General features: G+C 47.1%; 1 protein-coding gene across 1 annotated transcript in view; it reads left to right on the top strand.

Moving 5' to 3' along the window:
* LOC145338744 (galectin-3-binding protein-like) overlaps positions 1-25,318 on the top strand; it is a 79,941-nt gene that overhangs the window by 33,644 nt on the left and 20,979 nt on the right. Inside the window, exons 3-4 of the mRNA XM_080183132.1 lie at positions 7,716-7,847; positions 23,947-24,214. Of these exons, the coding sequence (XP_080039258.1) occupies positions 7,716-7,847; positions 23,947-24,214 (400 nt within the window). The remainder of the gene's footprint in view (positions 1-7,715; positions 7,848-23,946; positions 24,215-25,318) is intronic.

Below are 25,318 nucleotides of genomic sequence, written 5' to 3'. Positions count from 1 at the left end.
TCTCAGTGTTACCGTGCTGCACTCTCTCAGTGTTACCGTGCTGCACTCTCTCAGTGTTACTGTGCTGCACTCTCTCAGTGTTACCGTGCTGCACTCTCTCAGTGTTACCGTGCTGCACTCTCTCAGTGTTACCGTGCTGCACTCTCTCAGTGTTACCGTGCTGCACTCTCTCAGTGTTACCGTGCTGCACTCTCTCAGTGTTACTGTGCTGCACTCTCTCAGTGTTACCGTGCTGCACTCTCTCAGTGTTACCGTGCAGCGCTCTCTCAGTGTTACCGTGCTGCACTCTCTCAGTGTTACCGTGCAGCACTCTCTCAGTGTTACCGTGCTGCACTCTCTCAGTGTTACCGTGCAGCGCTCTCTCAGTGTTACCGTGCTGCACTCTCTCAGTGTTACCGTGCAGCACTCTCTCAGTGTTACTGTGCTGCACTCTCTGTGTTACCGTGCTGCACTCTCTCAGTGTTACCGTGCTGCGCTCTCTCAGTGTTACCGTGCTGCACTCTCTCAGTGTTACCGTGCAGCACTCTCTCAGTGTTACTGTGCTGCACTCGCTCAGTGTTACTGTGCAGCGCTCTCTCAGTGTTACCGTGCAGCACTCTCTCAGTGTTACCGTGCGGCACTCTCTCAGTGTTACTGTGCAGCACTCTCTCAGTGTTACTTTGCTGCACTCTCTCAGTGTTACTGTGCAGCGCTCTCTCAGTGTTACCGTGCTGCGCTCTCTCAGTGTTACCGTGCAGCACTCTCTCAGTGTTACCGTGCTGCACTCTCTCAGTGTTACCGTGCAGCACTCTCTCAGTGTTACCGTGCAGCACTCTCTCAGTGTTACTGTGCAGCACTCTCTCAGTGTTACCGTGCAGCACTCTCTCAGTGTTACTGTGCAGCACTCTCTCAGTGTTACTTTGCTGCACTCTCTCAGTGTTACTGTGCAGCGCTCTCTCAGTGTTACCGTGCTGCGCTCTCTCAGTGTTACCGTGCAGCACTCTCTCAGTGTTACCGTGCAGCACTCTCTCAGTGTTACCGTGCAGCACTCTCTCAGTGTTACTGTGCAGCACTCTCTCAGTGTTACCGTGCAGCACTCTCTCAGTGTTACTGTGCAGCACTCTCTCAGTGTTACTTTGCTGCACTCTCTCAGTGTTACTGTGCAGCGCTCTCTCAGTGTTACCGTGCTGCACTCTCTCAGTGTTACCGTGCAGCACTCTCTCAGTGTTACCGTGCAGCACTCTCTCAGTGTTACTGTGCAGCACTCTCTCAGTGTTACTTTGCTGCACTCTCTCAGTGTTACTGTGCAGCGCTCTCTCAGTGTTACCGTGCTGCGCTCTCTCAGTGTTACCGTGCAGCACTCTCTCAGTGTTACCGTGCAGCACTCTCTCAGTGTTACCGTGCTGCACTCTCTCAGTGTTACCGTGCAGCACTCTCTCACTGTTACCGTGCAGCGCTCTCTCAGTGTTACTGTGCTGCGCTCTCTCAGTGTTACCGTGCTGCACTCTCTCAGTGTTACTGTGCAGCACTCTCTCAGTGTTACTGTGCTGCACTCTCTCAGTGTTACTGTGCAGCACTCTCTCAGTGTTACTGTGCAGCGCTCTCTCAGTGTTACTGTGCTGCACTCTCTCAGTGTTACTGTGCAGCGCTCTCTCAGTGTTACTGTGCTGCACTCTCTCAGTGTTACCGTGCTGCACTCTCTCAGTGTTACTGTGCTGCACTCTCTCAGTGTTACTGTGCAGCGCTCTCTCAGTGTTACTGTGCTGCACTCTCTCAGTGTTACTGTGCGGCACTCTCTCAGTGTTACCGTGCAGCACTCTCTCAGTGTTACTGTGCAGCACTCTCTCAGTGTTACTGTGCTGCACTCTCTCAGTGTTACTGTGCAGCACTCTCTCAGTGTTACTGTGCAGCACTCTCTCAGTGTTACTGTGCTGCACTCTCTCAGTGTTACTGTGCAGCACTCTCTCAGTGTTACTGTGCAGCGCTCTCTCAGTGTTACCGTGCAGCACTCTCTCAGTGTTACCGTGCGGCACTCTCTCAGTGTTACTGTGCAGCACTCTCTCAGTGTTACCGTGCTGCGCTCTCTCAGTGTTACCGTGCAGCACTCTCTCAGTGTTACCGTGCTGCACTCTCTCAGTGTTACTGTGCTGCACTCGCTCAGTGTTACCGTGCTGCACTCTCTCACTGTTACTGTGCTGCACTCTCTCAGTGTTACTGTGCAGCGCTCTCTCAGTGTTACCGTGCTGCACTCTCTCAGTGTTACTGTGCTGCGCTCTCTCAGTGTTACCGTGCTGCACTCTCTCAGTGTTACTGTGCTGCACTCTCTCAGTGTTACTGTGCAGCGCTCTCTCAGTGTTACCGTGCTGCGCTCTCTCAGTGTTACCGTGCTGCACTCTCTCAGTGTTACCGTGCTGCACTCTCTCAGTGTTACCGTGCTGCACTCTCTCAGTGTTACCGTGCTGCACTCTCTCAGTGTTACTGTGCTGCACTCTCTCAGTGTTACCGTGCTGCACTCTCTCAGTGTTACCGTGCTGCACTCTCTCAGTGTTACTGTGCTGCACTCTCTCAGTGTTACCGTGCAGCACTCTCTCAGTGTTACCGTGCTGCACTCTCTCAGTGTTACCGTGCTGCACTCTCTCAGTGTTACCGTGCTGCACTCTCTCAGCGTTACCGTGCTGCACTCTCTCAGTGTTACTGTGCTGCGCTCTCTCAGTGTTACCGTGCTGCACTCTCTCAGTGTTACCGTGCTGCACTCTCTCAGTGTTACCGTGCTGCACTCTCTCAGTGTTTCCGTGCAGCACTCTCTCAGTGTTACCGTGCTGCACTCTCTCAGTGTTACCGTGCTGCACTCTCTCAGTGTTACTGTGCAGCACTCTCTCAGTGTTACTGTGCAGCACTCTCAGTGTTACTGTGCAGCACTCTCTCTGTGTTACTGTGCAGCACTCTCTCAGTGTTACTCTGCAGCACTCTCTCAGTGTTACTGTGCAGCGCTCTCTCACTGTTACCGTGCTGCACTCTCTCAGTGTTACCGTGCTGCGCTCTCTCAGTGTTACTGTGCTGCGCTCTCTCAGTGTTACCGTGCTGCACTCTCTCAGTGTTACTGTGCAGCGCTCTCTCAGTGTAAATGTGCAGCGCTCTCTCAGTGTTACTGTGCAGCGCTCTCTCAGTGTTACTGTGCAGCGCTCTCTCAGTGTTACTGTGCTGCACTCTCTCAGTGTTACCGTGCTGCGCTCTCTCACTGTTACCGTGCTGCACTCTCTCAGTGTTACCGTGCTGCGCTCTCTCAGTGTTACCTTGCTGCACTCTCTCAGTGTTACCGTGCTGCACTCTCTCAGTGTTACTGTGCAGCACTCTCTCAGTGTTCCCGTGCTGCACTCTCTCAGTGTTACTGTGCAGCACTCTCTCAGTGTTACTGTGCAGCGCTCTCTCAGTGTTACTGTGCAGCGCTCTCTCAGTGTTACCGTGCTGCACTCTCTCAGTGTTACCGTGCTGCACTCTCTCAGTGTTACCGTGCAGCGCTCTCTCAGTGTTACCGTGCTGCACTCTCTCAGTGTTACTGTGCAGCACTCTCTCAGTGTTACTGTGCAGCGCTCTCTCAGTGTTACTGTGCAGCGCTCTCTCAGTGTTACTGTGCAGCGCTCTCTCACTGTTACCGTGCTGCACTCTCTCAGTGTTACCGTGCAGCGCTCTCTCAGTGTTACCGTGCTGCACTCTCTCAGTGTTACTGTGCTGCACTCTCTCAGTGTTACCGTGCTGCACTCTCTCAGTGTTACTGTGCAGCACTCTCTCAGTGTTACTGTGCAGCACTCTCTCAGTGTTACTGTGCAGCGCTCTCTCAGTGTTACCGTGCAGCACTCTCTCAGTGTTACCATGCAGCACTCTCTCAGTGTTACCGTGCTGCACTCTCTCAGTGTTACCGTGCTGCACTCTCTCAGTGTTACCGTGCTGCACTCTCTCAGTGTTACCGTGCTGCACTCTCTCAGTGTTACCGTGCTGCACTCTCTCACTGTTACTGTGCAGCGCTCTCTCAGTGTTACTGTGCTGCACTCTCTCAGTGTTACTGTGCAGCGCTCTCTCAGTGTTACTGTGCAGCGCTCTCTCAGTGTTACTGTGCTGCACTCTCTCAGTGTTACTGTGCTGCACTCTCTCAGTGTTACCATGCTGCACTCTCTCAGTGTTACCGTGCTGCACTCTCTCAGTGTTACCGTGCTGCACTCTCTCAGTGTTACCGTGCCGCACTCTCTCAGTGTTACCGTGCAGCGCTCTCTCAGTGTTACCGTGCTGCACTCTCTCAGTGTTACCGTGCAGCGCTCTCTCAGTGTTACCGTGCTGCGCTCTCTCAGTGTTACTCTGCTGCACTCTCTCAGTGTTACCGTGCAGCACTCTCTCAGTGTTACCGTGCTGCACTCTCTCAGTGTTACTGTGCTGCACTCTCTCAGTGTTACCGTGCTGCACTCTCTCAGTGTTACCGTGCAGCGCTCTCTCAGTGTTACCGTGCTGCACTCTCTCAGTGTTACCGTGCTGCACTCTCTCAGTGTTACCGTGCAGCACTCTCTCAGTGTTACCGTGCTGCACTCTCTCAGTGTTACTGTGCAGCACTCTCTCAGTGTTACTGTGCAGCGCTCTCTCAGTGTTACTGTGCAGCGCTCTCTCTGTGTTACCGTGCTGCACTCTCTCAGTGTTACCGTGCTGCACTCTCTCACTGTTACCGTGCTGCACTCTCTCAGTGTTACCGTGCAGCACTCTCTCAGTGTTACTGTGCAGCACTCTCTCAGTGTTACTGTGCAGCGCTCTCTCAGTGTTACTGTGCAGCGCTCTCTCAGTGTTACCGTGCTGCACTCTCTCAGTGTTACCGTGCTGCACTCTCTCAGTGTTACCGTGCTGCACTCTCTCAGTGTTACCGTGCTGCACTCTCTCAGTGTTACCGTGCAGCACTCTCTCAGTGTTACCGTGCAGCACTCTCTCAGTGTTACTGTGCAGCGCTCTCTCAGTGTTACCGTGCAGCACTCTCTCAGTGTTACCGTGCAGCACTCTCTCAGTGTTACCGTGCAGCACTCTCTCAGTGTTACTGTGCAGCGCTCTCTCAGTGTTACCGTGCAGCACTCTCTCAGTGTTACCGTGCAGCACTCTCTCAGTGTTACCGTGCAGCACTCTCTCAGTGTTACCGTGCTGCACTCTCTCACTGTTACCGTGCTGCACTCTCTCACTGTTACCGTGCTGCACTCTCTCAGTGTTACCGTGCTGCACTCGCTCAGTGTTACTGTGCTGCACTCTCTCAGTGTTACCGTGCAGCGCTCTCTCAGTGTTACCGTGCTGCACTCTCTCAGTGTTACTGTGCTGCACTCTCTCAGTGTTACCATGCTGCACTCTCTCAGTGTTACTGTGCAGCACTCTCTCAGTGTTACTGTGCAGCACTCTCTCAGTGTTACCGTGCTGCGCTCTCTCAGTGTTACCGTGCTGCGCTCTCTCAGTGTTACCGTACTGCACTCTCTCAGTGTTACCGTGCTGCACTCTCTCAGTGTTACCGTGCTGCACTCTCTCAGTGTTACCGTGCTGCACTCTCTCAGTGTTACCGTGCAGCGCTCTCTCAGCGTTACTGTGCTGCACTCTCTCAGTGTTACTGTGCAGCGCTCTCTCAGTGTTACTGTGCAGCGCTCTCTCAGTGTTACTGTGCTGCACTCTCTCAGTGTTACTGTGCAGCACTCTCTCAGTGTTACCGTGCTGCACTCTCTCAGTGTTACCGTGCTGCACTCTCTGAGTGTTACCGTGCAGCGCTCTCTCAGTGTTACCGTGCAGCGCTCTCTCAGTGTTACCGTGCAGCGCTCTCTCAGTGTTACCGTGCAGCACTCTCTCAGTGTTACCGTGCTGCACTCTCTCAGTGTTACCGTGCTGCACTCTCTCAGTGTTACTGTGCAGTGCTCTCTCAGTGTTACTGTGCAGCGCTCTCTCAGTGTTACCGTGCAGCGCTCTCTCAGTGTTAGTGTGCAGCGCTCTCTCAGTGTTACTGTGCAGCGCTCTCTCAGTGTTACCGTGCTGCACTCTCTCAGTGTTACCGTGCAGCACTCTCTCAGTGTTACCGTGCTGCACTCTCTCAGTGTTACTGTGCTGCACTCTCTCAGTGTTACTGTGCAGCGCTCTCTCACTGTTACCGTGCAGCGCTCTCTCAGTGTTACCGTGCAGCGCTCTCTCAGTGTTACCGTGCAGCGCTCTCTCAGTGTTACTGTGCAGCGCTCTCTCAGTTTTACTGTGCAGCGCTCTCTCAGTGTTACCGTGCAGCGCTCTCTCAGTGTTACCGTGCAGCACTCTCTCAGTGTTACCGTGCTGCACTCTCTCAGTGTTACTGTGCAGTGCTCTCTCAGTGTTACTGTGCTTCACTCTCTCAGTGTTACCGTGCAGCGCTCTCTCAGTGTTACTGTGCAGCGCTCTCTCAGTGTTACTGTGCAGCGCTCTCTCAGTGTTACTGTGCAGCGCTCTCTCAGTGTTACCGTGCTGCACTCTCTCAGTGTTACCGTGCAGCACTCTCTCAGTGTTACCGTGCTGCACTCTCTCAGTGTTACTGTGCTGCACTCTCTCAGTGTTACTGTGCAGCGCTCTCTCAGTGTTACCGTGCTGCACTCTCTCAGTGTTACCGTGCAGCACTCTCTCAGTGTTTCCGTGCTGCACTCTCTCAGTGTTACTGTGCTGCACTCTCTCAGTGTTACTGTGCAGCACTCTCTCAGTGTTACCGTGCTGCACTCTCTCAGTGTTACTGTGCTGCACTCTCTCAGTGTTACTGTGCTGCACTCTCTCAGTGTTACCGTGCTGCACTCTCTCAGTGTTACTGTGCTGCACTCTCTCAGTGTTACCGTGCAGCACTCTCTCAGTGTTACCGTGCTGCACTCTCTCAGTGTTACCGTGCTGCACTCTCTCAGAGTTACCGTGCTGCACTCTCTCAGTGTTACCGTGCAGCACTCTCTCAGTGTTACGGTGCTGCACTCTCTCTGTGTTACCGTGCTGCACTCTCTCAGTGTTACCGTGCAGCACTCTCTCAGTGTTACCGTGCTGCACTCTCTCAGTGTTACGGTGCTGCACTCTCTCAGTGTTACTGTGCAGCACTCTCTCAGTGTTACTGTGCAGCGCTCTCTCACTGTTACCGTGCTGCACTCTCTCAGTGTTACCGTGCAGCGCTCTCTCACTGTTACCGTGCAGCACTCTCTCAGTGTTACTGTGCAGCGCTCTCTCAGTGTTACCGTGCTGCACTCTCTCAGTGTTACCGTGCAGCGCTCTCTCAGTGTTACTGTGCAGCGCTCTCTCAGTGTTACCGTGCAGCGCTCTCTCAGTGTTACTGTGCAGCGCTCTCTCAGTGTTACCGTGCAGCGCTCTCTCAGTGTTACCGTGCAGCACTCTCTCAGTGTTACTGTGCTGCACTCTCTCAGTGTTACTGTGCAGCACTCTCTCAGTGTTACTGTGCTGCACTCTCTCAGTGTTACTGTGCTGCACTCTCTCAGTGTTACTGTGCAGCGCTCTCTCAGTGTTACCGTGCTGCACTCTCTCAGTGTTACTGTGCTGCACTCTCTCAGTGTTACTGTGCAGCACTCTCTCAGTGTTACTGTGCTGCACTCTCTCAGTGTTACTGTGCTGCACTCTCTCAGTGTTACTGTGCTGCACTCTCTCAGTGTTACCGTGCAGCACTCTGTGTGTTAATTTGCCGTGAGATTTAATCTGATTGACGGTAAGTTTTCTCTGGATTCTCTCAGGTTCAGGATCCATTTTGTTGGACGATGTGTTTTGTTCTGGGACCGAATCTTCTCTCAGTCAATGCAAAAATAAAGGCTGGAAAGTCCACAACTGTCAACACTCTGAGGATGCTGGAGTTCGCTGTGACCCACGTATGTTTTCTCTGCTTGTTCCAGGCTGTATGTTATTGGTTTGAGGGATGGGAAGGAGGTGGGGTTTGTGGGGGCTGGTAAATGGGGTTACTTGACAAGTCGGAGTGAATTCTGAGTTTGGTGAGGGAGGGAATGGTGGCAGCCTGCAGCTTGCTCTGGGATTGAGGGGGAGGGGGGGAAGGCTCGGTGTTCTTGAGTATACAGTCCAGGAAACCCAGTTCAGCCCATCAGGTCTGCCTTGAAATTAACTGATATCAATCTTGTTTTCCTGCACTTGTACCATATCCTTGAATGTTACCATGTTTCACAACATGTTTTACGTTGTGGTCGCTATTGCTGAAATGCTCCCCCACTGTTACATTGAACACTTTGTTGCCTCAAACCATCTCCAACTTTGTTTCATCTCTTGTTGGGACTTTCAAATATTGATATAAAAAACTCCCCCTGATACATATTGATTAATCCGCCCCCTCCAAACCCTCAACACTGTGACTATCTTAATTTATGTTGGAAAAGTTGATATAATAACCTGATTTAAATTCTTACACACCTCTGGGAACTCTCTCCATATTTGCCCCTTCATTCCTTGCTGAGACTTTGGGGATTTATAATACTGCCCCCTTTCTATTCCTCTCTTCTTGGCCTTTCTAAGATGTCAATCCAAGAGATTGCAGATAATGTGACAGATAGAAAGCTGGTAAGTAGAAAGCTGGGGTACTCTCCACATCATGACTACCATCAACATCTACCCCAATCCAACACTGGTATCTCCACATCCCAGCAGATATGAAGAAGAGTTGGTATAAACGGCAGTCAGTGACTAGTGAGGTTCAACAGGGATCCGTGCTGGGACCCAAAGTCTTCACATTATAGATTAATGATCTAGAAAAAGGAACTGAATGTCTGATGGAAGATTGGCAGAGTTGCTGATAGTGCCAGGAATTACCAGAGGATATTAAATTCAGTATTGATATTGGATGTGGAATTTAGAATCACAGAAAAACTACAGCACAAACAGGCCCTTCGGCCCACAGGTTGTGCCGATCATATCCCTACCTACTATGTTTACCTATAACCCTCAATCCTATTAAATTCTATGTACTCATCCAGAAGTCTCTTAGAAGATCCCAGCAAGTTCGCCTCTACCACCACCGACAGCAGCCGATTCCATTCACTCACCACCCTCTGAGTGGAAAAACTTACCCCTGACATCTCCTCTGTACCTGCTCCTGTTCAATGATCAGCCATGATCAAAATGAATGGCGGAGCAGGATTGAAGGGCCAAATGGCCTCCTCCTGCTTCTAGTTTCTATGTTTATATAATACAACAGGATATAGAGAGACTGGGATATAGATAGGATATAGAACAGGATATAGAGAGACTGGGATATAGATAGGATATAGAACAGGATATAGAGAGACTGGGATATCGATAGGATATAGAACAGGATATAGATAGACTGTGATATAGATAGGATATAGAACAGGATACAGATAGACTGGGATATAGATAGGATATAGAACAGGATACAGATAGACTGGGATATAGATAGGATATAGAACAGGATACAGATAGACTGGGATATAGATAGGATATAAAACAGGATATAGAGAGACTGGGACATTGATAGGATATAAAACAGGATACAGAGAGACTGGGATATAGATAGGATACAGAACAGGATATAGAGATACTGGGATATAGATAGGATATAGAACAGGATATAGATAGACTGGGATATAAAGAACATAAGAACATAAGAAATAGGAGCAGGAGTAGGCCAACTAGCCCTTCGAGCCTGCCCCGCCATTCAATAAGATCATGGCTGATCTGTCGTGGCTCAGTTCCACATTCCCGCCCTCTCCCCATAACCCTTAATCCCCTCTCTTATCAAAAACCCATCAACCCGCATAGGATATAGAACAGGATATAGAGAGACTGGGATATAGATAGGATATAGAACAGGGTATAGAGAGACTGGGATATAGATAGGATATAGAACAGGATATAGATAGACTGGGATATAGATAGGATATAGAACAGGGTATAGAGAGACTGGGATATAGATGGGATATAGAACAGGATACAGAGAGACTGGGATAGGATATAGAACAGGATACAGATAGACTGGGATATAGATAGGATACAGAACAGGATATAGAGAGACTGGGATATAGATGGGATATAGAACAGGATACAGAGAGACTGGGATAGGATATAGAACAGGATACAGATAGACTGGGATATAGATAGGATACAGAACAGGATATAGAGAGACTGGGATATAGATGGGATATAGAACAGGATACAGAGAGACTGGGATAGGATATAGAACAGGATACAGATAGACTGTGATATAGATAGGATATAGAACAGGATATAGAGAGACTGGGATATCGATAGGATATAGAACAGGATATAGATAGACTGTGATATAGATAGGATATAGAACAGGATGTAGAGAGACTGGGATATAGATAGGATATAGAACAGGATACAGATAGACTGGGATATAGATAGGATATAGAACAGGATATAGAGAGACTGGGACATTGATAGGATATAAAACAGGATACAGAGAGACTGGGATATAGATAGGATATAGAACAGGATACAGAGAGACTGGGATATAGATAGGATATAGAACAGGATATAGAGATACTGGGATATAGATAGGATATAGAACAGGATATAGATAGACTGGGATATAAAGAACATAAGAACATAAGAAATAGGAGCAGGAGTGGGCCATCTAGCCCTTCGAGCCTGCCCCGCCATTCAATAAGATCATGGCTGATCTGTCGTGGCTCAGTTCCACATTCCCGCCCTCTCCCCATAACCCTTAATCCCCTCTCTTATCAAAAACCCATCAACCCGCATAGGATATAGAACAGGATACAGAGAGACTGGGATAGGATATAGAACAGGATACAGATAGACTGGGATATAGATGGGATATAGAACAGGGTATAGAGAGACTGGGATATAGATGGGATATAGAACAGGATACAGAGAGACTGGGATAGGATATAGAACAGGATACAGATAGACTGGGATATAGATAGGATACAGAACAGGATATAGAGAGACTGGGATATAGATGGGATATAGAACAGGATACAGAGAGACTGGGATAGGATATAGAACAGGATACAGATAGACTGGGATATAGATAGGATACAGAACAGGATATAGAGAGACTGGGATATAGATGGGATATAGAACAGGATACAGAGAGACTGGGATAGGATATAGAACAGGATACAGATAGACTGGGATATAGATAGGATATAGAACAGGATATAGAGAGACTGGGATATCGATAGGATATAGAACAGGATATAGATAGACTGTGATATAGATAGGATATAGAACAGGATGTAGAGAGACTGGGATATAGATAGGATATAGAACAGGATCCAGATAGACTGGGATATAGATAGGATATAGTCCAGGATATAGAGAGACTGGGACATTGATAGGATATAAAACAGGATACAGAGAGACTGGGATATAGATAGGATATAGAACAGGATACAGAGAGACTGGGATATAGATAGGATATAGAACAGGATATAGATAGACTGGGATATAAAGAACATAAGAACATAAGAAATAGGAGCAGGAGTAGGCCAACTAGCCCTTCGAGCCTGCCCCGCCATTCAATAAGATCATGGCTGATCTGTCGTGGCTCAGTTCCACATTCCCGCCCTCTCCCCATAACCCTTAATCCCCTCTCTTATCAAAAACCCATCAACCCGCATAGGGTATAGAACAGGATATAGAGAGACTGGGATATAGATAGGATACAGAACAGGATATAGAGAGACTGGATATAGATGGGATATAGAACAGGATACAGAGAGACTGGGATAGGATATAGAACAGGATACAGATAGACTGGGATATAGATAGGATACAGAACAGGATATAGAGAGACTGGGATATAGATGGGATATAGAACAGGATACAGAGAGACTGGGATAGGATATAGAACAGGATACAGATAGACTGGGATATAGATAGGATATAGAACAGGATATAGAGAGACTGGGATATTGATAGGATATAGAACAGGATATAGATAGACTGTGATATAGATAGGATATAGAACAGGATGTAGAAAGACTGGGATATAGATAGGATATAGAACAGGATACAGATAGACTGGGATATAGATAGGATATAGAACAGGATATAGAGAGACTGGGATATCGATAGGATATAGAACAGGATATAGATAGACTGTGATATAGATAGGATATAGAACAGGATACAGAGAGACTGGGATATAGATAGGATATAGAACAGGATACAGATAGACTGGGATATAGATAGGATATAGAACAGGATATAGAGAGACTGGGACATTGATAGGATATAAAACAGGATACAGGGAGACTGGGATATAGATAGGATATAGAACAGGATATAGAGAGACTGGGATATAGATAGGATATAGAACAGGATCCAGATAGACTGGGATATAGATAGGATATAGTCCAGGATATAGAGAGACTGGGACATTGATAGGATATAAAACAGGATACAGAGAGACTGGGATATAGATAGGATATAGAACAGGATACAGAGAGACTGGGATATAGATAGGATATAGAACAGGATATAGATAGACTGGGATATAAAGAACATAAGAACATAAGAAATAGGAGCAGGAGTGGGCCATCTAGCCCTTCGAGCCTGCCCCGCCATTCAATAAGATCATGGCTGATCTGTCGTGGCTCAGTTCCACATTCCCGCCCTCTCCCCATAACCCTTAATCCCCTCTCTTATCAAAAACCCATCAACCCGCATAGGGTATAGAACAGGATATAGAGAGACTGGGATATAGATAGGATACAGAACAGGATATAGAGAGACTGGATATAGATGGGATATAGAACAGGATACAGAGAGACTGGGATAGGATATAGAACAGGATACAGATAGACTGGGATATAGATAGGATATAGAACAGGATATAGAGAGACTGGGATATAGATAGGATATAGAACAGGATATAGAGAGACTGGGATATAGATAGGATATAGAAAAGGATGTAGAGAGACTGGGATATAGATAGGATATAGAACAGGATATAGATAGACTGGGATATAGATACGATACAGAACAGGATATAGAGAGACTGGGATATAGATGGGATATAGAACAGGATACAGAGAGACTGGGATAGGATATAGAACAGGATACAGATAGACTGGGATATAGATAGGATATAGAACAGGATATAGAGAGACTGGGATATTGATAGGATATAGAACAGGATGTAGAAAGACTGGGATATAGATAGGATATAGAACAGGATACAGATAGACTGGGATATAGATAGGATATAGAACAGGATATAGAGAGACTGGGATATCGATAGGATATAGAACAGGATATAGATAGACTGTGATATAGATAGGATATAGAACAGGATACAGAGAGACTGGGATATAGATAGGATATAGAACAGGATACAGATAGACTGGGATATAGATAGGATATAGAACAGGATATAGAGAGACTGGGACATTGATAGGATATAAAACAGGATACAGGGAGACTGGGATATAGATAGGATATAGAACAGGATACAGAGAGACTGGGATATAGATAGGATATAGAACAGGATATAGAGATACTGGGATATGGATAGGATATAGAACAGGATATAGATAGACTGGGATATAAAGAACATAAGAACATAAGAAATAGGAGCAGGAGTGGGCCATCTAGCCCTTCGAGCCTGCCCCGCCATTCAATAAGATCATGGCTGATCTGTCGTGGCTCAGTTCCACATTCCCGCCCTCTCCCCATAACCCTTAATCCCCTCTCTTATCAAAAACCCATCAACCCGCATAGGATATAGAACAGGATACAGAGAGACTGGGATAGGATATAGAACAGGATACAGATAGACTGGGATATAGATGGGATATAGAACAGGGTATAGAGAGACTGGGATATAGATAGGATATAGAACAGGATATAGATAGACTGGGATATAGATAGGATATAGAACAGGATACAGAGAGACTGGGATATCGATAGGATATAGAACAGGATATAGAGAGACTGGGATATAGATAGGATATAGAAAAGGATGTAGAGAGACTGGGATATAGATAGGATATAGAACAGGATATAGATAGACTGGGATATAGATAGGATACAGAACAGGATATAGAGAGACTGGGATATAGATGGGATATAGAACAGGATACAGAGAGACTGGGATAGGATATAGAACAGGATACAGATAGACTGGGATATAGATAGGATATAGAACAGGATATAGAGAGACTGGGATATCGATGGGATATAGAACAGGATATAGATAGACTGTGATATAGATAGGATATAGAACAGGATACAGAGAGACTGGGATATAGATAGGATATAGAACAGGATACAGATAGACTGGGATATAGATAGGATATAGAACAGGATATAGAGAGACTGGGACATTGATAGGATATAAAACAGGATACAGAGAGACTGGGATATAGATAGGATATAGTCCAGGATATAGAGAGACTGGGACATTGATAGGATATAAAACAGGATACAGAGAGACTGGGATATAGATAGGATATAGAACAGGATACAGAGAGACTGGGATATAGATAGGATATAGAACAGGATATAGATAGACTGGGATATAAAGAACATAAGAACATAAGAAATAGGAGCAGGAGTGGGCCATCTAGCCCTTCGAGCCTGCCCCGCCATTCAATAAGATCATGGCTGATCTGTCGTGGCTCAGTTCCACATTCCCGCCCTCTCCCCATAACCCTTAATCCCCTCTCTTATCAAAAACCCATCAACCCGCATAGGGTATAGAACAGGATATAGAGAGACTGGGATATAGATAGGATACAGAACAGGATATAGAGAGACTGGATATAGATGGGATATAGAACAGGATACAGAGAGACTGGGATAGGATATAGAACAGGATACAGATAGACTGGGATATAGATAGGATATAGAACAGGATATAGAGAGACTGGGATATAGATAGGATATAGAACAGGATATAGAGAGACTGGGATATAGATAGGATATAGAAAAGGATGTAGAGAGACTGGGATATAGATAGGATATAGAACAGTATATAGATAGACTGGGATATAGATACGATACAGAACAGGATATAGAGAGACTGGGATATAGATGGGATATAGAACAGGATACAGAGAGACTGGGATAGGATATAGAACAGGATACAGATAGACTGGGATATAGATAGGATATAGAACAGGATATAGAGAGACTGGGATATTGATAGGATATAGAACAGGATATAGATAGACTGTGATATAGATAGGATATAGAACAGGATGTAGAAAGACTGGGATATAGATAGGATATAGAACAGGATACAGATAGACTGGGATATAGATAGGATATAGAACAGGATATAGAGAGACTGGGATATCGATAGGATATAGAACAGGATATAGATAGACTGTGATATAGATAGGATATAGAACAGGATACAGAGAGACTGGGATATAGATAGGATATAGAACAGGATACAGATAGACTGGGATATAGATAGGATATAGAACAGGATATAGAGAGACTGGGACATTGATAGGATATAAAACAGGATACAGGGAGACTGGGATATAGATAGGATATAGAACAGGATATAGAGAGACTGGGATATAGATAGGATATAGAACAGGATATAGAGATACTGGGATATAGATAGGATATAGAACAGGATATAGATAGACTGGGATATAAAGAACATAAGAACATAAGAAATAGGAGCAGGAGTAGGCCAACTAGCCCTTCGAGACTGCCCCGCCATTCAATAAGATCATGGCTGATCTGTCGTGGCTCAGTTCCACATTCCCGCCCTCTCCCCATAACCCTTAATCCCCTCTCTTATCAAAAACCCATCAACCCGCATAGGATATAGAACAGGATATAGAGAGACTGGGATATAGATAGGATATAGAACAGGATACAGATAGACTGGGATATAGATGGGATATAGAACAGGGTATAGAGAGACTGGGATATAGATAGGATATAGAACAGGATATAGATAGACTGGGATATAGATAGGATATAGAACAGGATATAGATAGACTGGGATATAGATAGGATATAGAACAGGATGTAGAGAGACTGGGATATAGATAGGATACAGAACAGGATACAGATAGACTAGCGGAGTGAGAGGGAAGCAGAGTGAGCTACTAGGGCTTAAGAGCAAAAGGGCTTGGGGGAAAAAGGGCCAGGTAAGTTCGTGTTGAAATTTTCAACATTACTACAGTGAATAATGGAGGGGCATGTGATGTGTTGTTTCTGTATGATGTGGGAGCTGGTGGACCCCAGGGTCCTTCCCAGTGACCATGTCTGCAGTAAGTGCAGGTTGCTGGAGGAGCTCCAGCTCAAGGTAGATGAGCTGGCCTCTGAGCTACAGACACTGAGGCTCATCAGGGGGAGGGAGGGTGCCATTGTCAATGGGGTGCAGGAGACATCCACTCCCCCCAGACTGGCTAACTCTAAGGGTCAGGAACAGGAGGGGGCTGCGGAGAGGAAGGAGGGTGGGGACCGGAGGAAAGAGGGTGGGGAGCGGAGGAAGGAGGGTGGGGACCGGAGGAAAGAGGGTGGGGACCAAATGCCTTAGCCTCTCAACCTGCATAACAGGTTTGAGATTCTTGCTTCCAGTCTGGACGAGAATGAGGGCTGTGAGGTTGGTGAGCAAACTGCACACAGTACAGTGATGCAGACACAGGAGATAGGCAAAGAGAAGGTGAAAAGGAACGTAGTAGTAAATGGGGATAGTGGGGTTAAGGGTATTGACACTGTCCTTTGTCACAATGACAAAGTGCACAGAAGGGTGTGTTGTCTGCCTGGTGCTCGGGTCCAGGATGTCGCATCTGGGCTGCAGAGGAACCTGGAGTGGGAGGGTGAGAATCCAGTCGTTGTGGTACATGTGGGTGCCAACGACGTAGGCAAAATGCGAACTGAGGATCTGGGGAGGGAGTATGAAAAGCTGGGAATGGAATTAAAAAGTAGAACCGACAAGGTGGTTATCTCTGGGCTACTGCCTGAACCGAGTGCAGACGGGCGTAGGGTTGATAGGATTAAGGAAGTGAATGGGTGGCTCAGGGATTGGTGTGGGAGGAATGGGTTTGAATTTATGGGGCATTGGCACCAGTAGTGGGGTAGGTGGGACCTGTTCGGGCGGGATGGGGCTGGTCTGAACCGTGCTGGGACCAGAGTCCTGGCGAATCGTGTAAATAGGACTGTAGACAGGGCTTTCAACTAATTGGGGGGGGGGGGGGCTGCAGGGTGCGAGGGTAGGTGACATTACGAGGTCTAAAGTTAAGGAGAGGGTACAGGTAAGGGAAGAGGCCGAGGATGTCCCAATAATAGAGGGAGTAGGGGGCGTGAGTATGGTTGGTGGCGTTCTGGCAAATAGGGTCCAGGTGAAGGCTGGGATGAAGGCGCTTTATCTGAATGCACGAAGTATTCGGAATAAAGTGGATGAGTTGGTGGCGCAGATCAGCACAAATGGATATGATCTGGTGGCCATTACAGAGACGTGGCTGCAAGGTGACAGGGACTGGGAGCTGAATGTCCAGGGGTATCAAGTGTTTAGGAAGGATAGGCGGGAGGAAAAAGGGGGGGGCGTAGCTCTGCTGATTAAGGATAGCATCAGGGTGGTAGCAAGGGATGATATAGGAACCAAAGAGCAGAAAGTGGAATCGTTGTGGTTGGAGATTAGGAACAGCAAAGGGAGGAAGACGCTGGTGGGTGTCGTCTATAGGCCCCAGAATAATGATCTGGAGGTGGGGCGGGCTGTAAACGTGCAAATAAATGCGGCGTGCAAGAATGGGACGGCGATAATTATGGGGGATTTCAATCTACATATTGATTGGTCGACCCATGTTGGACGCGGTGAGCTCGAGGAGGAGTTCTTGGAATGCTGCCGGGATAGTTTCCTTGAACAGTGTGTGTTGGAGCCGACGAGGGAGCGAGCTATCTTGGATCTGGTGCTATGTAATGAGGCGGGTAGAATTAGGGACCTTGTGGTGAAGGATCCTCTTGGGGAGAGTGATCATTGTATGGTGGAGTTTCTGATGCAGATGGAGGAGGAGAAAGTGGGCTCCCGGACATGTGTCCTTTGTTTGAACAGAGGGGAGTACGGTAGGATGAGAAGAATTGGCGAATGTGGACTGGGGGAGCGCGTTGGAAGGTAGGTCTGCTGAGGAGCAGTGGAGGATCTTTAAGGAGATCTTTCTTGGTGCTCAGCAGAAATTTATTCTGATGGTTAAAAAGGTTAAAAAGGTTAAAAAGGGGCGGTTTAGAACGGAGTTGAGGAAGAACTTCTTCACTCAAAGGGTGGTGAATCTCTGGAATTCTCTGCCCGTTGAAGTGGTGGAGGCTGCCTCGCTAAATATTTTTAAGACGCGGGTTGATGGGTTTTTGATAAGAGAGGGGATTAAGGGTTATGGGGAGAAAGCGGGAAAGTGGAACTGAGCCACGACAGATCGGCCATGATCTTATTGAATGGCGGGGCAGGCTCGAAGGGCTAGATGGCCGACTCCTGCTCCTATTTCTTATGTTCTTATGTTCTTATGACCGTAGGAGGAGAGGTAATAAGCCGTGGATAACGAAGGAGGGAAGGAAAGTGTTAAATTAAAAGCGGAGGAATTTAGAGTAGCTAAGAGTGGTGGGCGAGAAGAGGATTGGGAGAGGTTTAAATGTCAACAAAGATTGACAAAGAAGTTGATAAAGAAGGGTAGGAGAAACTATGAAGCTGGGCTAGCGCTTAATATAAAAAAGGATAGCAAGAGTTTTTATAAATATATAAAAAGGAAGAGGCTGGCTAGGGTGAACGTTGGACCCTTAGAGGATGAGGGGGGGGACTTAGTGGTAGGGGATGGGGAAATGGCTGAGGTCTTGAATAACTTTTTTGTTTCGGTCTTCACAGAGGAGGACGTGAATAATTTGCCGGGTGTAAGAGATGGAAAGGTGGTAGGACTGGAGGGTCTCAATGACATTACTGTTACTAGAGAGGTGGTGCTCGACAGACTGGAGGGGCTGATTGTGGACAAGTCCCCAGGACCGGATGGAATGCATCCGAGGGTTCTGAAAGAAATGGCGGAGGTGATAGTGGATGCCTTGGTGGTTATTTTCCAAACGTCGCTGGATTCCGGGGAAGTGCCGGAAGATTGGAAAACGGCTAATGTTACGCCGTTGTTTAAGAAGGGTGCTAGGCAAAAGGCAGGGAATTATAGGCCGGTTAGTTTAACGTCTGTTGTAGGTAAAATGTTAGAATCCGTCATCAAGGAGGAAATAGCGAGGCATCTTGAGGGGAATTGTTTGATAGAGCAGACGCAGCACGGTTTCATTAAGGGGAAGTTGTGTCTGACAAATTTACTGGAGTTCTATGAGGATGTGTCTAGGGCGGTGGATAGAGGAGAACCGGTGGATGTGGTCTTTCTGGATTTTCAGAAGGCGTTTGACAAGGTACCTCACAAGAGGTTATTACAGAAGGTTAGGGGGCATGGAGTTGGGGGTAGGGTGTTAGCATGGATAGAGGATTGGTTGTCAAATAGGAGGCAGAGAGTGGGGGTCAATGGGTGCTATTCGGATTGGCGGTTGGTGACTAGTGGAGTGCCCCAGGGGTCGGTGCTGGGGCCTCAGCTATTTACCATTTATATAGATGATCTGGAGGAGGGAACCGAGTGTAGGGTGTCGAAATTTGCTGATGACACCAAGATTGGTGGAACGGCAAATTGTGCGGAGGGTGTGGAGAGTCTGCAGAAGGATCTAGATAGGCTGGGCGAATGGGCCAGGAACTGGCAACTGGAATTTAATGTTGGCAAGTGTGAGGTGGTCCACTTTGGTAGGAATAATGGTAGGAAGGATGATTACTTACATGGCGACAAACTGCAGCAGGCGACGGTGCAGAGGGACCTCGGGGTCCTTGTGCATGAGTCGCAAAAACCCAGCTTGCAGGTGCAGCAGGTGGTCAGGAAGGCGAATGGGATGCTGGCCTTCATAGCGAGGGGGATTGAATATAAAAGTAGGGAGGTCTTGCTGCAGCTGTATAGGGCATTGGTGAGGCCGCAGCTGGAGTACTGTGTGCAGTTTTGAGCGCCGTACTTACGCAAGGATATTTTGGCCTTGGAGGGAGTGCAGAGGAGGTTTACTAGGCTGATGCCTAGCGGTGGACGTGGTTTACATGGACTTCAGCAAGGCGTTTGATAAGGTCCCCCATGCAAGACTTCTTGAGAAGGTGAGAGGGCATGGGATCTAAGGGGCTTTGACCTTGTGGATCCAGAACTGGCTTGCCTGCAGAAGGCAGAGAGTGGTTGTGGATGGGGCTTTTTCTGAATGGAGGTCCGTCACCAGTGGAGTGCCCCAGGGATCTGTTCTGGGACCCTTGTTGTTTGTCATTTTCATAAATGACCTGGATGAGGAAGTGGAGGGATGGGTTAGTAAGTTCGCCGATGACACGAAGGTCGGTGGTGTTGTGGATGGTCTGGAAGGATGGCAAAAGTTGCAGCAGGACATAGATAGGATGCAGGACTAGGCGGAGAAGTGGCAGATGGACTTCAACGCAGATAAATGTGTAGTCGTCCATTTTGGCAGGACCAATGGGATGAACGAGTACACTATCAAGGGCAGGAGTCTTAGTAGTGTTGAAGAGCAGAAGGATCTTGGGGTCCGGGTCCACAGGACTCTTAAATCGGCCTCGCAGGTGGAGGATGTGGTCAAGAAGGCGTATGGTGTACTGGCCTTCATTAATCGAGGGATTGAGTTTAGGAATCGGGAGGTAATGCTACAACTTTATAAGACCCTTGTCAGGCCTCATTTAGAGTACTGTGCGCAGTTCTGGTCGCCTCACTATAGGAAGGATGTAGAAGCTATTGAAAGGGTACAGAGGAGATTTACAAGGATGTTGCCTGGATTGGGAGGCATGCCTTATGAAGTTAGGTTGAGGGAGCTGGGACTCTTCTCCCTGGAGAGACGAAGGTTGAGAGGCGACCTGATAGAGGTTTATAAGATGTTGAGAGGAATGGATAGGGTGGATTCTCAGAGGCTATTTCCCCGGGTTGAAATGGTCGCTACGAGAGGACACAGGTTTAAGGTGCGGGGAGGCAAGTACAGAAGTGATGTTAGGGGTAAGTTTTTCACTCAGAGGGTGGTGAGTGAATGGAATCGGCTGCCGTCAGTGGTGGTGGAGGCGAACTCGCTGGGGTCTTTTAAAAGACTTCTGGATGAGTATATGGGGTTTTATGGGATTGGGGGTTATAGATAGGTCTGTAGGTTGGTAGGTGTTGATGTGATCGGCGCAACTCGTGGGCTGAAGGGCCTGTTTGTGCTGTAGTGTTCTATGTTCTATGTTCCTCAGATGAGGAGACCAAAACTGCACACAATACTCCAGGTGTGGCCTCACCAACGCCCTGTATAATTGCAGCAAAACATCCCTAACCCTATACTCCAATCCTCTATGAAGGCCAACATACCATTTGCCTTCTTTACAGCCTGCTGTACCTGTGTGCTTATTATTCCTTCCATTTGTTGCCTCAATGCTAAAAGCCTCTGTCCCCCTTTCACAGCCAGCCAGGCATCCGACCCACACTTATTCTTCCAGTTGCTCATTTTGTTGCAGTTTTCACAGCTCAGATTCTTTCTCTTTTCAGTTCTGACAGAGTCGACCACTCAAAACATTCACTCTATTTCCCTCCTGGTAAATACTGTCAGAGCTGCTTACTATTTCCAGTTTCAGATCTCACACACTGTTCTTCTGATCTCAGATTCTCACTTTGCTACTGGACTGATCCCATCACTTTATTATCAGCACAATTCCTCCTCCAGAAACACTGCAAACTCAAAGTCCGGGTGCTGACATCCAGACAGGGGCCAGTGGGCTGACGAATGGCAGATGGAGTTTAATTTAGATAAATGTGAGGTGATGTATTTTGATCGATTGAACCAGGGCAGGATTTACTCAGTTAATGGTAGGCTGTTGGGGAGAGTTACAGAACAAAGAGATCTCGGGGTACAGGTTCATAGCTCCTTGAAAGTGGAGTCACAGGTGGACAGAGTGGTGAAGAAGGCATTCGGCATGCTTGGTTTCATCGGTCAGAACATTGAATACAGGAGTTGGGACGTCTTGTTGAAGTTGTACAAGACATTGGTAAGGCCACACTTGGAATACTGCGTGCAATTCTGGTCACCCTATTATAGAACATAGAACACTACAGAACAAACAGACCCTTCGGCCCACAAGTTGCGCTGATCACATCTATACCTACCAGGCCACAGAACTATCTGTAACTCCCAATCCCATTAAATCCCATATACTCATCCAGAAGTCTTTTAAAAGATCCCAGCGAGTTCGCCTCCACCACCACTGACGGCAGCCGATTCCATTCACTCACCACCCTCTGAGTGAAAAACTTACCCCTAACATCTCCTCTGTACTTGCTTCCCTGCACCTTAAACCTGTGTCCTCTCGTACCGACCATTTCAACCCGGGGAAATAGCCTCTGAGAATCCACCCTATCTATTCCTCTCAACATTTTATAAACCTCTATCAGGTCGCCTCTCAACCTTCGTCTCTCCAGGGAAAAGAGTCCCAGCTCCCTCAACCTAACTTCATAAGGCATGCCTCCCAATCCAGGCAACATCCTTGTAAATCTCCTCTGCACCCTCTCAATAGCTTCCACATCCTTCCTGTAGTGAGGCGACCAGAACTGCGCACAGTACTCCAAGTGGGGTCTGACAAGGGTCTTATAAAGTTGTAGCATTACCTCCCGACTCCTAAACTCAATCCCTCGATTAATGAAGGCCAGTACACCATACGCCTTCTTGACCACATCCTCCACCTGCGAGGCCGATTTAAGAGTCCTATGGACCCGGACCCCAAGATCCTTCTGCTCTTCAACACAGCTAAGGCTCCTACCCTTGATATTGTACTCCTTCATCCCATTGGTCCTGGCAAAATGGACCACTACACATTTATCCGCGTTGAAGTCCATCTGCCACTTCTCCACCCAGTCTTGCATCCTATCTATGTCCCGCTGCAACTTTTGACATCCCTCCAGACTATCCACAACACCACCAGCCTTCGTATCATTGGCGAACTTACCTACCCATCCCTCCACTTCCTCATCCAGGTCATTTATGAAAATGACAAACAGCAAGGGTCCTAGAACAGATCCCTGGGGCACTCCACTGGTGACCGACCTCCATGCAGAAAAATAGAAAGGATATTATTAAACTAGAAAGAGTGCAGAAAAGATTTACTAGGATGCTACCAGGACTTGATGGATTGAGTTATAAGGAGAGGCTGGATAGACTGGGACATTTTTCTCTGGAGCGTAGGAGGCTGAGGGGTGACCTTATAGAGGTCTATAAAATAATGAGGGGCACAGATCAGCGAGATAGTCAATATCTTTTCCCAAAGGTAGGGGAGTCTAAAACTAGAGGGCACAGGTTTAAGGTGAGAGGGGAGAGATACAGAAGTGTCCAGAGGGACAATTATTTCACACAGAGGGTGGTGAGTGTCTGGAACGAGCTGCCAGAGGTAGTAGTAGAGGTGGGTACAATTTTATCTTTTAAAAAGCATTTAGACAGTTACATGGGTACGATGGGTTGAGAGGAATATGGGCCAAATGTGGCAATTGGGATTAATTTAAGGTTTTCAAAATAAAATGGTGGCGTTGGACAAGTGGGGTCAAAGGGCCTGTTTCCAGGCTGTAAATCTCTATGAACTGGTGGCCCGATAGTTCCCTTTGTTAACACGCTGCTATGTTCCTGTCATGGCAATTTAACCAAATCCAATTACCTGAAGAAGGAACAGGCCCTTCGGCCCTCCAAACCTTCACCAATCACATCATATCTACATCAACTGCTTCTCTCCCTCTGTTCCTCATCTGTTGATGCCTTTTGATTATTTAGCTTGTTTCGGAATGGAGTGTACAGAGGATAGCTTCAACAACTGCCTGCTACCCTGGAAATGCTGTGCCAGATTTTGGGTTGAAAGGAAGGCCCTGATTAGTTTTTGTAGTGAGGTTTCACTGGATGTGTTCCTCTGTTCCACAGGTCAGACTGGAGACATGCCCAGTTATAGACTCGACCAGATCTCTGAGCTTCATGACTCACTGAATAAACTTTACCTGAGCCAGAAACACTGCCAAGTCAAAATCCTGGTGCTAACATCCAGGCGGGGACCAGTCAAACTCCATCTGTGTGCACACAGGTTAATCCTGTCACTCAGTACTGATGGCAACCTCATCAGTGAGAATAAAACCAGTGGCATCCAAATAATGGTTCAGCAAGATTGCCTGCCCTACGTGGAGGATTTCATCAGGTAACATCTGTTCCAGGAAATACCAGAGGTTCAGCTAAAGGGTCAGATAAACTCCTGCATTCAGAGAGTTGTACACCACAGCAGCAGTCCTTCAGCTGTGTTGGAAAGGTTGATGGAGATTGTTAATGAAATCCTTCCACAGTAACACATTGCAGAAGCTATGATGAGATCAGTTAAATATCTGTCTGCCTCTGTCCTCCCCATTGGCTGAACACTTGTTGATAGTGAAAGTGAAATCTCGATCACCGTGCAGCTGTTTCCTGGTATCCAGACAGGAAGTGGGATTTCTTACTGAGGATAAAATCCCAACTCAGCATCCTGCTTTTATATAAATCCTTGGCAAAACTTTGAAACCATTCTGAGAACAATATGAAAGGCAGGAAATTCCAGGCAATGTTTAAAACTCACTGGGTCCATCCAATCAGGTCGTTGGTGTTCCATTTTGGAGATTGAAGTTTCAGAAAGACGTGAACATTTTGATTTTGGTTTGTGAGGTTAGCCGGAGAGGTGAACATGGAAACAGAGTTGAGGGTGACAGATTTTTCAGGCTGGGGTTGGTGGAAAAGAGACATTTTGCTGAAGCTTTTCATTTAGTACTCATCAACACAAATTTCAAAATATCACCATAAGGATGCTGATTGGTTGGCAAGTTAAAGCCTATTGGTGTTAGGAGATTACATAATTTATATAATTTGTAATTATTGTTATAGATGTAGTTCTAAATATTCAGAACCTTCAGCTTACTTTCACTTTAAACATTCCCTGTATTTTAATTTAAACAGAGAATTTAGAAGCAGGAACATAGAACACAGAAAATAGAACATTACAGCGCAGAACAGGCCCTTCGGCCCACGATGTTGCACCGACCAGTTAAAAAGCAATGACCCACTAACCTAAACCAATCCCTTTCCATCCATAAACCTATCCACGGATCTCTTAAACGCCCCCAAACTAGGCGCATTTACAACTGCAGCAGGCAGGGCATTCCAATCCCTCACCACCCTCTGGGTAAAGAACCTACCCCTGACATCCGTCCTATAACTACCTCCCCTTAATTTGAAGCCATGCCCCCTCGTGCTAGCTTTCTCCATCCGAGGAAAAAGG

The sequence above is a fragment of the Carcharhinus amblyrhynchos genome, unplaced genomic scaffold, assembly GCF_965287045.1.
Source record: "Carcharhinus amblyrhynchos unplaced genomic scaffold, sCarAmb.v2.hapA chromosome_159, whole genome shotgun sequence".
Taxonomy (NCBI): domain Eukaryota; kingdom Metazoa; phylum Chordata; class Chondrichthyes; order Carcharhiniformes; family Carcharhinidae; genus Carcharhinus; species Carcharhinus amblyrhynchos.
The sequence above is the reverse complement of the archived record's forward strand: the minus strand, read 5'-3'. Positions and strand labels throughout refer to the sequence as shown.